The sequence below is a fragment of the Myotis brandtii genome, unplaced genomic scaffold (genome assembly GCF_000412655.1).
Source record: "Myotis brandtii unplaced genomic scaffold, ASM41265v1 scaffold424, whole genome shotgun sequence".
Lineage (NCBI taxonomy): Eukaryota > Metazoa > Chordata > Mammalia > Chiroptera > Vespertilionidae > Myotis > Myotis brandtii.
The window spans coordinates 938,843-953,475 of record NW_005366245.1 but is presented as its reverse complement, the minus strand read 5'-3'; the positions used below and the strand labels follow the sequence as shown (position 1 = coordinate 953,475).

Genomic DNA, 14,633 nt, shown 5'->3' with positions numbered 1-14,633 from the left:
AGAGAGAGAGAGAGAGAAACATTTATGTGAGAGAGAAACGTCGATTGGTTGCCTCCCGTACACGCCCTAACCAGGGATCAAACCCTCAACCCTCAATCTAGGTATGTGCCCTGACTGGGAATCGAACCCTTAACTTTTTGGTGTATGGAACAACACTCCAACCAAGTGAGCCACTGTCCAGGGCCTGAGTCGTATTCTTATCCATTCAGTTACCTTATGTCTTTTCATTGGAGCATTTAGTACATTTACATTTAAGGTTATTATTGATAGGGGTATATAGCCATTTTATTCTTTATATCTATGTTCCTCTCGCTCTGTGTTTCTTTTTTTCTTTTTCTTAAAGTAGGCCCTTTAACATTTCTTTCAATACTGGTTTGGTGATAATGAATTCCTTTAGTTTTTTGGGGTTCTTTTGTGTGTGTGTGTGTTTTAACAGTGGTAAACTGACTCATACTCGCATGTTCTCTCCTTTGTTTGTCACCTGAGAGACATGTGACTGATCATTTAGGTATCAGCATAAAAAGCATTGTCAGGTTGAGAAGCAAATTGTTCGAGATGGGAGACATTTGAGAATCTAGGTTTGACTGCATCATTTTTTCTTGTTTTTGTTTTTTATCCTCACCTGAGGATATTTTTTTATTGATTTTAGAGAGAGAAAGAGAGAGAGAGAGAGAGAAACATTTATGTGAGAGAGAAACATCGATTGGTTGACTCCCGTACACGCCCTAACCAGGGATCAAACCCTCAACCCTCAATCTAGGTATGTGCCCTGACTGGGAATCGAACCCTTAACTTTTTGGTGTATGGAACAACACTCCAACCAAGTGAGCCACTGTCCAGGGCCTGAGTCGTATTCTTATCCATTCAGTTACCTTATGTCTTTTCTTTGGAGCATTTAATACATTTACATTTAAGGTTATTATTGATAGGTTTATATAGCCATTTTATTCTTTATATCTATGTTCCTTTCGCTCTGTGTTTCTTTTTTTCTTTTTCTTAAAGTAGGCCCTTTAACATTTCTTTCAATACTGGTTTGGTGGTAATGAATTCCTTTAGTTTTTTGGGGGTTTTTTTGTGTGTGTGTTTTTTTGTCTGTGAAGCTCTTTATTTTGCCTTCAGTTTTAAATGACAGACTTGCTGGATAGAGTAGTCTTGGTTGTAGGTCCTGGCTTTTCACCATTTTTAATGTTTCATGCCAGTCCCTCTGCCTGGAGTGTTTTTATTGAGAAATCAGCTGAAAGTTATGGAAACACCTTTGTAGGTACTAATTGCTTTATTCTTTTGGCTTTTAAGATTCACTCTTTGTCTTTAATCTTTGGTATTTTAATTATGATATGTCTTGGTGTGGCCCTCTTTGGGTTCATCTTGATTGGGACTCTCTATACTTCCTATACTTGTATGACTTTTTCCTTCACCATTTAGGGAAGTTTTCAGTCATTATTTCTTAAAACTGGTTCTCTATCCCTTGCTCACTCTCTTCTTCTTCTGGGACCTCCTATGATATGGATGTTGTTATCTTGTCATTGTCCCAGAGGTCCCTTAGGCTTTCCTCACTTTTTTAAATTCTTTTTTTCTAATCCTCACCTTAGGATATTTTTTCCTAAGGTGATTTTCAGAGAGAATAGAAAGAAGGGGAGGATAGGAGAGAGTTAGGGGAGAGAGAAACATCAATTTGAGAGAGACACATCGATTGGTTGCTTCCCTCACGCGCCCCAACCGCCTGGAATCAAACCTACAACCCAGGTATGTGCCCTTGACAGGAATCGAACCTGTGACCCTTCATTGTACAGGCTGACATTCTAACCACCAAGCAATGCCAGCCAGGGCCTTTTTTCTTTTTGATGCTCTGCTTGGGTACTTACTGGTATCTTGTCCTCTAAATTGCTGATTCGCTCCTCTGTTTCATCTAACCTGCCATTTATTCCTTCTAGTGTATTCTTCATTTAATCTTTGGTATTTTAATTATGATATGTCTTGGTGTGGCCCTCTTTGGGTTCATCTTGATTGGGACTCTCTATACTTCCTATACTTGTATGACTTTTTCCTTCACCATTTAGGGAAGTTTTCAGTCATTATTTCTTAAAACTGGTTCTCTATCCCTTGCTCACTCTCTTCTTCTTCTGGGACCTCCTATGATATGGATGTTGTTATCTTGTCATTGTCCCAGAGGTCCCTTAGGCTTTCCTCACTTTTTAAAATTCTTTTTTTCTAATCCTCACCTTAGGATATTTTCTCCTAAGGTGATTTTCAGAGAGAATAGAAAGAAGGGGAGGATAGGAGAGAGTTGGGGGAGAGAGAAACATCAATTTGAGACAGACACATCGATTGGTTGCTTCCCTCACGTGCCCCAACCAGGGCCTGGAATCAAACCTACAACCCAGGTATGTGCCCTTGACAGGAATCAAACCTGTGACCCTTCGTTGTACAGGCTGACATTCTAACCACTGAGCAATGCCAGCCAGGGCCTTTTTTCTTTTTGATGCTCTGCTTGGGTACTTACTGGTATCTTGTCCTCTAAATTGCTGATTCGCTCCTCTGTTTCATCTAACCTGCCATTTATTCCTTCTAGTGTATTCTTCATTTCTGACTAGTTATTTTTTATGGTTTCTATGTCCTTTTTAATTCTTACAATTTCTTTAAGTTCTCACTGAGATCATCCATTCTTCTCCTAAGGTCCCTGAATATTCCTATAACCATTGTTCTAAACTCTTCATCTGGTATTTTGATTGCTTCCGTTTCATTTGATACATTTTCTGGGGTTTCTCTTGCTCTTTCTTTTGAGGCACATTTCTTTGTCTCCCCATTTTGTCTCTCTGTATTAGATAGATCTGCTATGACTCCCAAAATTGTTATGATGGCTTTATGATAACGGTATCTTGATGGGAAATTGGCCCCAATTCAATCAAACCACTTAGTCTCTGCTAGAGTCTCCAATTCTAGTTCGTTGGACAGGCTCACTACAGGCTCAGGTTGGGTGCAGCCAGCCAGCCCCTCTGCAGGAGCAAGCTCAGCCTGGCAGAGTCACCAAGCTCAGGGGGACAGATCAAGAGTCTCTTGTTTTGTGTGATGCTGGTCCAGCCCACAGAAGGGGGGCAAGCACTTTGTCCTAGTCCCAAACAATAGCCTCCCAGACACTCACATTCTGAATGTCCCAGCTCTCACTCCCCCCTGCAGGGCACGTTATCTGGAATTTGCAAGAGCAGATTCAAACAGTCTCCCTTTGGGGGTGGTGCCTGCAAACCTGTAGGAGGGGATTGGTCACTTCTTCCCCCTCCTGGGGTAGCATGGGGTGATCTCACAGGGGAGATGGAAGTGGTCCCCCTGCAATGTGGCCACACAACCCCGCACCCACCCATCTGTTTCCTAGACAAAGTTTCTGCAGGAGATGTGCACCAAAAGTCCCAGCTCTGCATAGCACTCTGGCTTCCCTTTGCAGCTGAACTCAACAGGGTGGGGCCAGCCAAGTGATTCATCAGGTTGTCAGGGTGGGTGCTGGCTCTGCACACCAGGCCGGGGAGACCGGTCCCCTTTTTAAAGCCACAGTTTTAGTCACTGAGTCTCTGCCAAGAGCCTGCCAAGAAAATGAGGGCTCCAAAGATCACTGCTGGGTGCAGCGAGCAGATCCCTCCGCAGGACCGAGCATGGCAGAGTGCGCTCCCCAGGCTGGTGCTGTAACCATGGGAGTGCTCATCCCTGGGGAGGTGCATGGGGAGCTGTAGCAGACTCTCTTCTTTCCCAGACGACTAAGTCCCCACTGAGCTTCACCCCCAGGTGCTATGCAGGCTCCTCCTCTTGTCCCTGTTGCTCCAAGTGGTGAGAGAGTTTTGCAGTTGAGATACCCTCCAGCCTCTCAGCCCCTCACCTGGGGTTTCCTCATTTTTTTAAATTCTTTTTTTCTAATCCTCACCTTAGGACATTTTTTCCTAAGGTGATTTTCAGAGAGAATAGAAAGGAGGGGAGGATAGGAGAGAGTTAGGGGAGAGAGAAACATCAATTTGAGAGAGACACATCGCTTGGTTGCTTCCCTCACGTGCCCTGTCTGCAGCCCTCTGACCAATTTCTATGTGGCTTCTGCAAACCCTTGGTTATGGTAGTTCCATAACATTCAGCTAACATTCAGCTAACATTCAGCTGGTGATTCAGGTTGATTGCTCTATAATTTAACTGTAAATTCGGTTTGAGTCTGGGAGCAGGGGTGAGTGTAGCTTCCACTACTCTGCAGCCATTTTGGAATGCTGGTTTTTTGTTTTGTTTTTTTAACAAAGAGAACAGGGTCCCAGAGATTTCATTGGCAACAGCATCCTATTTTGTTTTTATTACATTGATTACATATTTTTATAGTTGGATTCTATTTATGGTAAGTGATACTGGCTTTCTGTTTACAGTTGTGATATAAAGTTTCTTTAAGTGAATTTATGTACGTAAGCAATTTATAAACAAGACCAGAAATTATGAAAATGTTACCTGCATGAATGAAGTTTGAATAATACTCCATTATTGTATCTTTTGTGAGCCTTCCAAATTGACTTTTCTATGCTTACTTATTTCTGCATTTGAAGTCAAAGACAAGGGACATGAAGTAGGGAGAATAATTTGTACCATAGGAGAAGCCAAGAACTAGTGTACAATCTACCTGGACGCAAGCAGTTCTCCAGACACATTAGTCTTAGATCTCGCATTTTGAATGCTAGACTTTTAAGGCACACAGATCACCTTCAAGCCTCAGCACATAGGTCACATTTTAGGATGCCCTTCTTACACAAGAAAGATTTGTTTTTCAAGAAACATCAGGGAAATAAGACTAATTTGTGGTTCTTCTTTCCCTGAATTTTTTAAGAATTACCGTCTCTAAAAATTGATGTGTTCATTTTTCAGCTCAGCAGTTTCATTATTCAGTGCATCTCCATTCCAAATTTTTCTTTTAACTTCCTGCAACTTCCATATCAGCCTTCATACCAACAAGATTCTTCTTGACTGAATCACATCTCTTATTATTATACTAGAGGCCCAGTGCACAAATTTGTGCATGGGTGGAGTCCCTCAGCCTGGCTGGTGATTGGGGCTGATCAGGGCCGTCTCACCCAGTCCTGATCAGGGCCGATCGGGGTTGGCCGGCCATGGGGAGGGACCGCTGGAGGTTGGCCAGTCAGCTGGGGGGATGGGACCACCGGAGGTTGGCCGGCCATGGGAGGTTGGCTGTGGGAGTGCACTGACCCCCAGGGGGCAGCTCCTGCATTGAGCGTCTGCCCCCTGGTGGTCAGTGTGCATCATAGCAACCAGTTGACCAGTCATTCGGTTGCTTCGGCTTTTATATATATAGATATTAATAAATCAACTTTTGTTGAACTTCATTTTCTTTATCCAAGACAGTAAAACTTACATTTCTTGTACTTTCCATTTCAAATGGGTTTGGTGTTTCTAAGCATTGCAGTAAACTAAAAATATCAATAATCTCATTAAACTATGTTTTCCTTGCTGGTGGCCGGTATATAGTCTGATTTAGGCTATAATTTGTGAACATGCAAATGATATTAATTTCATTTGTTTTCTGAATTTTTAATAATACTGGTTTATATTTTTCTATACTTGTATTGAATGTAGGTCAAGGAATACTTATGCCTAATAATGTGAAATAATAATATTTACATGTTAATTATTGTTTATAAATTTGGTCATGTATTAAAGTGATAGGGAAATATCCTAATAATTAATGCCCCTGATTAATATTGTAGAAGAAGAAAATCACATTGCAGAATACATCAGATGGAATAAAACATGCCTTCCAGACAGATAACAGCAAGGTATGCCAATACCTGCTGCATCTCTGCTCTTCCCAGCATAAGTTCCAGCTACAGATGAAAGCAAGACAGAGCAACCAAGATGCCCAAGATATTGGTAAGGAGACACAAACGATGACAGGTGACTCCAGGGTGTATGCATGGTTTTTGCCACAAATTTTAAAAGCACTTCCATGTTTAGGATAAAAATTACAAGCTATCTAGATGTTAAATGATTAAGTCAAGTTTAGAAAAGTGTGAAAAGAAGCCGAAATTTCAATTTCATGTTCATTTTGAAAACGACCCCAGATCAGTCAGGGGATACCTGTTGAAATATATATTTTGTGTTTATCCCTAGGATAACTGATGTAAATGTTATAGACGTTTGGATTATATTCTCTACCCATAGTAAACTTAAGCACTGTTTGGGAAGGTAAGACTAATATACATGAAACAATAAATAGTAGACAATAGAGGGTCAGGGTTTGAATGACAGATTATAGCGTACAGGCTCTGTGATCATGAGAAGAGGAGAGGGGGAGCAAAGACAAGGGTACTTGAGTGATGGCGCTTGAATTGGAATTTTGAAGAACAAAAATAATTAAATAGATTGAACATAAATGGCAAGTTGTTTTCCAGATGGGGGAAAGAACCTGGGAAACAGGCAGGGGGCAGGGGAGTATGCACCCAGCATGATGAAGTTACATACCTTAGCACATTTCCCACCTGTTAGTTTTACTTGGGTGTGTCCTGTTTTGAGACTGAGATGAATAGCCAAAGTACCCGATATAAATGGTCAGGAGAGTGGTTTTGGTTTCTTTTAAAAAGGAACCAGCAGAAGAAAGTAATTCAGCTCTGAAAGAACATCTCAATCAGAACTGAAATATTTGAAGGTTAACTTTGCAAGACCACATGTAGACTTAAAGTTATATAAAATCTAGTTCTGTGTAGTATATAGTTATACAAAATCTAGTTCTGCGTAGTATATTGTTATAAACTTCAAGTTAAACACTCTGAAGGCTTAGTTTAAAAAATTTAATGGAATAGCACTCATGACCTGTGCATCAGAGCTCTCTGAATTCCTTATCCAAACTTTCTCACATCCTGAAATCTTACAGAAATTATATTCCCCGTGGGATGAGAATGGGGTGATGGCAACCTGTGAATAGCCTTTCAAAATCAAGACGGTAGGGGCTGTATGCTTATTAAAAATGAAGATTCCAGAAACCTACCTGAAACATGGTATATCCCAATCTTTGGGCATTGGGTTCCTGGAATCTGTATTTTAACAGGCTTTCTTCAGTATTGATGTTTATGCATGCTAAAATATGATAACTACTGCTATAATCTCATTATTCCTTTTCTTTTCCTGCTTTGCTAAAATATTTATATGTTTCCAAACTATAGTGAAATATCTAATTTATTAGGGTTACCAGTATTTCTACTTGGACTCATATTCAGTACAAACCAGAATTGAACAAATGAAGGTTACATCATTATAGATGTGGCATAGTGTACTATAGTAAAAAATAATCAGAAGACCATCTGTGAAGCTAGCCTTCCATCTTCAACATTTCTTATACTAAAGAATAATGTAGTATAGATCTTAACAATATAGTGAAGATCATGAACTATGGAGCCAGATGCCAGAATTCCAACCTCACACTATTACTTATAAGTTCTGAATCTTGGCAGGCTACTTAAAACCTCTGCTTTAGTTCCCTATCTGTAAAGTGATTATCCTAATGAGAATACCTTATAATACATCATAAGGTTGCTCTGAAGATGAATGTACTGTAAAGCAATTTAAAAATGCCTGGCACAGTGTAAATATTGAATAAGTATGTATTATTATCATGACCATAATTGTTTTACCACCATTGTTTCTAGTAGTAGCAGTAGTATGGCCTTAGGAAAATAATTGACTTTTTGGAGTCTGACTTTCTTCATCCATGAAGTGGGAATGCTATCTGTATCTCACAGATTTGCCCTGGGAATACAACAGCTGTGGATCCTTGAACTCATATGGGAAAGCGTTTTAAAATGGTATTAATCTATATTTTCCCCAGATTTTGTTAAACTTTCAAAGGAATTATTTTCTGGTTAGAATTGGCTTAGAAGTAACTGCCTGCCCATGTAACTATCTGACAAGTGAAAATAACTGGTGTTATCTATAGGATGTTGAAGGGCTAGCAAATGCATGTTACTTCTTTAGAGTTATAGAATTGTGAAAGAAAGAACCTTAGAGGCCAGTATGTTGGAAACTTTACTGACGAGGAAAAAGGTTCAGAGAAGATAGAGTATCACCTAGCCTTAGAGTTAGAAGTCAAACAAGGCTGAAACCCTGGTCTCTTAAATTCTAATCCAATAATCTTTCTATTTTGATGAGCTTTTGAAGAACTAATTTGCATGGAATTAAATTAAGATTAATAATCATTTGTTAAGCACTTACTACTTGTAAGACACCATGCTAGGTGCTGTGGGATAACAAAAATAACTGACGTCCCTCAACTCAAAAGAGCATACAGTTAAGTTGACGTATAAGGAACTACAAAACCATAAAAGGGACTGAACAATAAAGAGCACAAAGAAAGATTAGGAAGTGTGGAGTGCAGACTGAGTGTGGAACTAGCAAGCCTTTGGGTTCAAATTTGGAACATTAGTATTAGGATGTAGGCTTATTCTAATCTGTATCCCATCTTGGCTTAGAGTTTTTTCCAGGTGAAAGCAGTAGGATAAGCCAGGTAACTGGATGATTTATGATCCCATCCCATAAATATATGCAATATTTTAAGTCCTACACAGGAGTAGGATATGAGTGGATTTAACTAGCATAATCCTTGATGTTTACAAAAGAGATATATACTAAACAGAACTGGCTGTCTCTATTCCTGCCAAAATTTGTTCTACATTTGCCTTAAGGGTGAAGAATGTATTGAATGTAAAGGTATTTCCTGGTAATTGAATCTGTGTAAGATTCAGTTTTTCATCTTTATTAAAGAAAATAGAAATGTTGTCTGCTCTAATAAAAATTGTATTTTAGGCTAAAGATCATTGTGGGAATTTTTAAATGAAAGTCTTTTTTAAAAATTATTATCCTGTTTTTAACTTGGTGTCCACTTCTACTTCAGAGAAAGAACATTGAATTTTTCTGAGGACAATGAGACATATTTATTTAAACTTCATCCTGATGCATGAATATTACAAACCTTTGGTATTTTCCTATCTATTTACACCTGAGATAAAGTATTCATTATTAATCTTCCTAAGAATTAGAAAATAATAAAACAATCTAAAGATCCAAGTCAGCAACAGTTGACATTTTATTTTATTTTTTGTGTGTGTGTGTGACATTTTTAAAAGGAAGTTTTACAGCTGTTTTACATAAGTAGTCGAGCTATATTCCTTAGAGCTGCAACACAGGGTTGGTACTTTACATGGGAGTGGCAAATGGAGTGCCTTGTGATGTGGATTACTAGTGCATGAACAACTAAATCATTTCAAATTCTGTGCTTCTGGTCCTTTATTTACATGGAAGGACTTTTATGCAAAAATTCTGTGATGCAGTGCTTTTGTTAATAGCCTCAAATGTTTAAATGCTTCCATGACATTAGTTTCCAAAATAGAATAGCCAAGCACTTGTTATAAGGTGTCTCTAAATTTAACCTCTAAAAGACCATTTTGGATGTACTGGTATATTTAGAAGTGAAAGGAATTTAAGCATGAAGAGAACCCCAGCTCCTTGATCATGTAAATGAACGGAAACCAAGAGAAAGGAACACAACTAATATTTGATTCTCCCACAGCTCCTGTGCCACATTTAAATCATAAAAAGTCAACAAGATTGGATGGTGGGATTGGCATAGTAATGAAATAACAAAAGAAATGATTTACCATTAAGGCCTTTTGTGGCAACAGTTTTATTGAGATATAGTTCACATACCATGCAATTTACCCATTTAAAGGGTACAATTCAATGGTTTTTAGTATAGCCACAGGGCTGTGCAACTATCACCACAATCTGCCTTAAGCTTTTAAAAATATAATAATTAAGAACTTTTTCTCTGGGCAAAACTCCTCTGCTCAGCTTCCTTTTTGGCATGATCTCACCATGTTGGCCTATCCAGGTGTCACCTCTCTCTCCCCATCCTTGGTTTTCGCAGACACACTACTAGGGTTGAAAATTTCTCTGTCAAATGTCATTCTCATTTCTAACTGAAACCGATAATTGGGAATTTGGGGTCAGTAAGCCTGAAGCCCAAACATTATTGGATCCAAGGGAATCGTTAGATGAAGTAGGAAATGCTAACCAGGCCTTGAATGGGAGAAAGCTGCAAGGATGGAGAGATGATGGTATGAAAACCAAGACCTTCCAACCTCCTCTTTAAAATCCTGGATTGCCACACTTTGAAAGCTTTCTACTTATGCTGGCAGTCAAGACAATTAAAAACTGCATGCTGTATTTTGTTTATTAAAATAACTCTTCTCATAAAGGTACTGCAGTGTTTCCATCGTGTAAAGCAATCCTATTTCCTTGTAGAGAGAGCTTCGTTTAGGAGCCTGAATCTCCAAGCGGAGTCCGTTAGAGGATTTAATTTGGGACGAGCAATCAGCACTGGCAGTCTGGCCAGCAGCACCCTGAACAAACTTGCCGTTCGACCTCTGTCAGTTCAAGCTGAGATTCTGAAGAGGCTCTCCTGCTCAGAGCTGTCGCTTTACCAGCCATTGCAAAAAAGTTCAAAGGAGAAGAGTGGCAAAGCTTCGTGTGAGGAAAAGCCTAGAGAGATGAGCAAATCATACCACGATCTCAGTCAGGCCTCTCTCTCTCCTCATCGGAAAAATGTCATTGTTAACATGGAATCCCCTTCACAAACCATTGTGGAGTTGGTAGGAAAACCGTTTCACCAGATGGCAAGATCTGATACAGAATCTTTGGCAGGAGTCACAAAACTTAATAAGTAAGAACATAATTAACTAACCCGAACTACATATTTGTAAATTCTACATTTCATGCCATTTGTTTTTGTTTTATTATTTTCACCCTTTTTTTTTTTTTTTTACATTGACACTTCCTCCTCCTACCTTCCTTTTCCTCTTTAGTTCAAAGTCTGTTGCAAGTTTAAATAGAAGTCCTGAAAGGAGGAAACATGAATCAGACTCCTCATCTTTTGAAGACCCTGGTCAAGCATATGTTATAGGTCAGCATAAACAAGCTTACCTTCTTTTCCCCCGTACCTGGTGCTCATAGTAAAGTGAATGAGATAATGTAATTTACCAAAGAATTTTTTTTGGTTCTATGTCCCAATTATCAAAACTGTTTGTGAATATAAAATTTTTAGGCTACTTAAAATGCACCAAGTGAAATACTAGAATGATTTAACAACTGATTGCTTAGTGGCACAGACTCTTAGCTTTCTCTTGGTGGCAATTAAAAGGCATGACCATCTTACCAAGAGAACCAGACAGCGAACCCTTGGCTTTGGTTGTCCTTTCCTTGGGTTTTCCTCACAAGCCTGTGAGAGTAGACTCCACTAATGCTGTATTTTTTTGGTTTTTTTTTTTTTGAAGAAAGGTTTATTTAAGGTACTTTCAGAATAGCATGAATGGAATTGTCTCTAAAAACAGACTGGATGGGTTGGTAGGTAGAAATTCCTAGTTGATTTAAGTTTTTCAAATTCTCCCAGCTAGGTGGGGCCTATTAATATAAGTAGAGAAGTTGTGTGTTTATAAACACACAATACCTTATATAAGGTAATACGTTCGGGTTTCCTGTTGCTTTATGCATCTTAAAAGGGACATGCATAGAATTGATCTTTGAGAAGAATAGCTATTTAAGCACAGAGGTCCAAAAGATTCCTCAAAATATGAAACAGCTGGGGAGATAAAAGGGAAACAAGAATAACCATCTTCTGCTGTTCACCAAATAATACTAGTTATCTCTCCCTTAGACCAAAGTTTGATCATTTAACTCCCAATTATACAAAGTTAGAAACTAGTATTTTCTCATCCTGTAGTTGGTTTGGGGATATGTGAAGTAAATGAAGTCAAAAAAGAACTCAACACTATAGTTGATAAATATGTATGGAAAGCAACATTACTTTATTAATACAGGCTTCCAAACTTTCAGTGATTGTACTATCATCAATTTTAATTGAATTAGTGGGGGGGAAAAAACTTTAAACATATAAAAAACAAAGTCATCTTATATATTAAAAATAGCCCAGAAAATACTTTTCAAAGTACATTCACTATAATGGGATCTCTTATAGAGTCTAAGCTATTGATCTACATAGAAGAAATCCATCACATATCAGATGTAGAATAGTAAAATATTCCATAGACAAACACAGATAAAATAAAACTCATCCATGAAAGAAAATTTATTTCTGCACTTTTTAATTAAGGTTATCCATTCTTATTGAATATTGGATTTTCTTTTAACATTTGAACACATGTTTTTAAAAATCATTTCAGTTTCATCACTTCATATTTGGCATATTAAAATGTCATTGTCATAAACAATACATTTGTTTTTAAGTTTATTCTGCAAAACAAGTTGATATGCTTAACTTGGACATTAAAAATAGTAAATAAGCCTATTGTGGGAAGACATATTTTTCTGAGTATAAATAAAAGAAAATGCTACCTTAATGTTTTATTGCTTTTTATGCATTTATCAGAAGAAATTACTTCTATACCTAATATCTGATCATTTTATAAACTGTCTAATAATTTAATTTATACCACAGGAATGACTTTGCATAGTTCTGGAAATTCTTCATCCCAAGTTCCCTTAAAAGAAAATGGTAGGTTTACACAATGTTTTTCCCCCCCTTTCCATCATATCTTTTCTCTTGTACCTTATGAGCTGGTCTTAGACCTAATAACAAAGCGTCTCTGAATCCGTGCCAAGGATTTTAGGCCTTATACTGGAGTCAAAGGAGAACGCATTTGCAGCACGTAGTGATGTGGTGGGCCCTATCATTTAGGCTAATGTTGGTGAACTAGACAAACAACAGACTAAAGATATGGACACTAATTGGGAAGCTAAGATAATTCAGGTGAGAGATAATTTTGATTAACGAGTTTTAATTGAGGCAGTTATTTTAAAGAGATCTTGAGCTGAATTTTGAAGTAAAAGGATTTATTCAGGTAGATTGTTGAGGATAAGCATTCCAGACCAAGGCCGTAATATGGTCAGAGATATGGAGATAGGTGAAAAGATAACAGATTCAGGAACTGCATGAATCTCTGCATGGAGGTATGTGAGAACAGGATTAAAGCTTAGAACTAAGTAGGGACTAGCTTTGAGTCTTAGCCTAAATATTATGGGAAGAATCTGAAGACTTAAAATGTTGAAATTTAGAGTTTAGAAGTCTAAGAAACAAAGTTAGGGGACGAAACTTTGTGCAGTTACTTCAAAGTCAGTGGATTCACCATTTTTAGAATTTAGGTTACAAAATACTTGCATGGACATTATCTTACTTGATCTTTCTAGCACCTTTCATGGGAAGAAGGAATGTTTTACTCTGCATACACTAGTTTCTTACCCTCAAACTCTTGAAGTTGAAATAATCAGAAATCTGATGAGAAGAAAGCAAATATATTAATCGATGTTTTAATATAGTTAAACTTGATGAAGCTTTGAGGTTAGTTCTAATGTGCCTGGAAACAGACTTGAGAACCAAGAAAAAATGAAGGCATTAAGAGTAGATTGAACCATATGAAACTGCTGGTTTTGTAGGTCAAAACTCAAACACCAGAGTGCCATTATCTATAATTTTCATTCTCTCATAGAAATATACATACCGCCCGGCCAGTGTTGCTCAGTGGTTGAGCATTGACCCAGGAACCAAGAAATACACATACCAGGTCTTTGAGAGAAGAAAATTTTCCTTGGAAGTAAAATTGTGTCATAGTGTAAAAATACACACAAGTATCTTAAAAACTCATGGAAAATGTAGGCTATTTTCATCTTATTATTAAAAAATATATCAATCTTGAAAAATCTGAGGGGATATCATTAAAGAAAAAGTGAACTTATACAGGTACTTGGGCCTAAGTTACTAAGACCCTGGTATATATCTTTATGATGATCAAGTGTCTTACATGTAGTGAATTTAGAATACCTGTGTGCCTAAATAATTATTAAAATGCCTGTAATGGTGGTAATTATTGAATAACAGCTATTGAATGCTTATTGTGTACTAAACACTTATGTTTAGCTCTCATTTAATAATAGGTGAGTGGCTAATATTATGTCCTTTTCACAAATGAGAAACCACACCACAGAGAGGCTGAATGTCACAGAAGGTCATGGAGCTTGTAAGTGCCCAGGTCATAATTTGAATGCAGGAAGTCTGTTTCCAGAGCCCCGCTCTAATCTACTCTTTCAACTGTTTCCTATATAGTAATGCTTAATTATATCCACAGGTATTATTTCTACCAGCTAAACTTTTTAAAGAAGCTGTATAATAATTTATTAAAGGATAAAATCTGGAAGTGTGTTTTAGCCTTCCTTCTGATGGAAAAGAATATGAATTTACATTGGATACCACTTGAGCAGCATGTGCAGGGTAGTTTCTTTTTTAAACCTTTAGAAATGTCATCTTCCCACCTATCCCCTCCCTATAGAGGAAGGGTCAATCCATCTGCCTATGGATGTGTGCCCCGGTTGCCTTGCAGGCAAGTCTATGGTTTCTTCAATTTCTCTTTGAGTCTGCCCCATTAGCCCTGAATTAGTGCTCTGTTGAGAACTAAGTTTTCATGTAATAAAGTATGGCAAACATTTTTCTAAATAAGGTAACTGATAAAAAGTTAAGTACTTGCCCATGAGTCAAATATATGCTCTCTTAT

The 14,633-nt window shown here is 37.9% G+C and overlaps 1 protein-coding gene across 11 annotated transcripts in view; it reads left to right on the top strand.

Moving 5' to 3' along the window:
* Nucleotides 1-14,633, top strand: part of PTPN13 (protein tyrosine phosphatase, non-receptor type 13 (APO-1/CD95 (Fas)-associated phosphatase)) — a 155,488-nt gene that overhangs the window by 78,947 nt on the left and 61,908 nt on the right. For 9 of the 11 annotated variants that reach the window (XM_014545968.1, XM_014545964.1, XM_014545967.1 and 6 more), the window contains 4 exons: nucleotides 5,733-5,895; nucleotides 10,318-10,735; nucleotides 10,878-10,975; nucleotides 12,527-12,583. In XM_014545968.1, coding sequence (XP_014401454.1) covers nucleotides 5,733-5,895; nucleotides 10,318-10,735; nucleotides 10,878-10,975; nucleotides 12,527-12,583 — 736 coding nt within the window. The remainder of the gene's footprint in view (nucleotides 1-5,732; nucleotides 5,896-10,317; nucleotides 10,736-10,877; nucleotides 10,976-12,526; nucleotides 12,584-14,633) is intronic. The other 2 variants (XM_005874096.2, XM_014545969.1) reach the window with 1 other exon arrangement.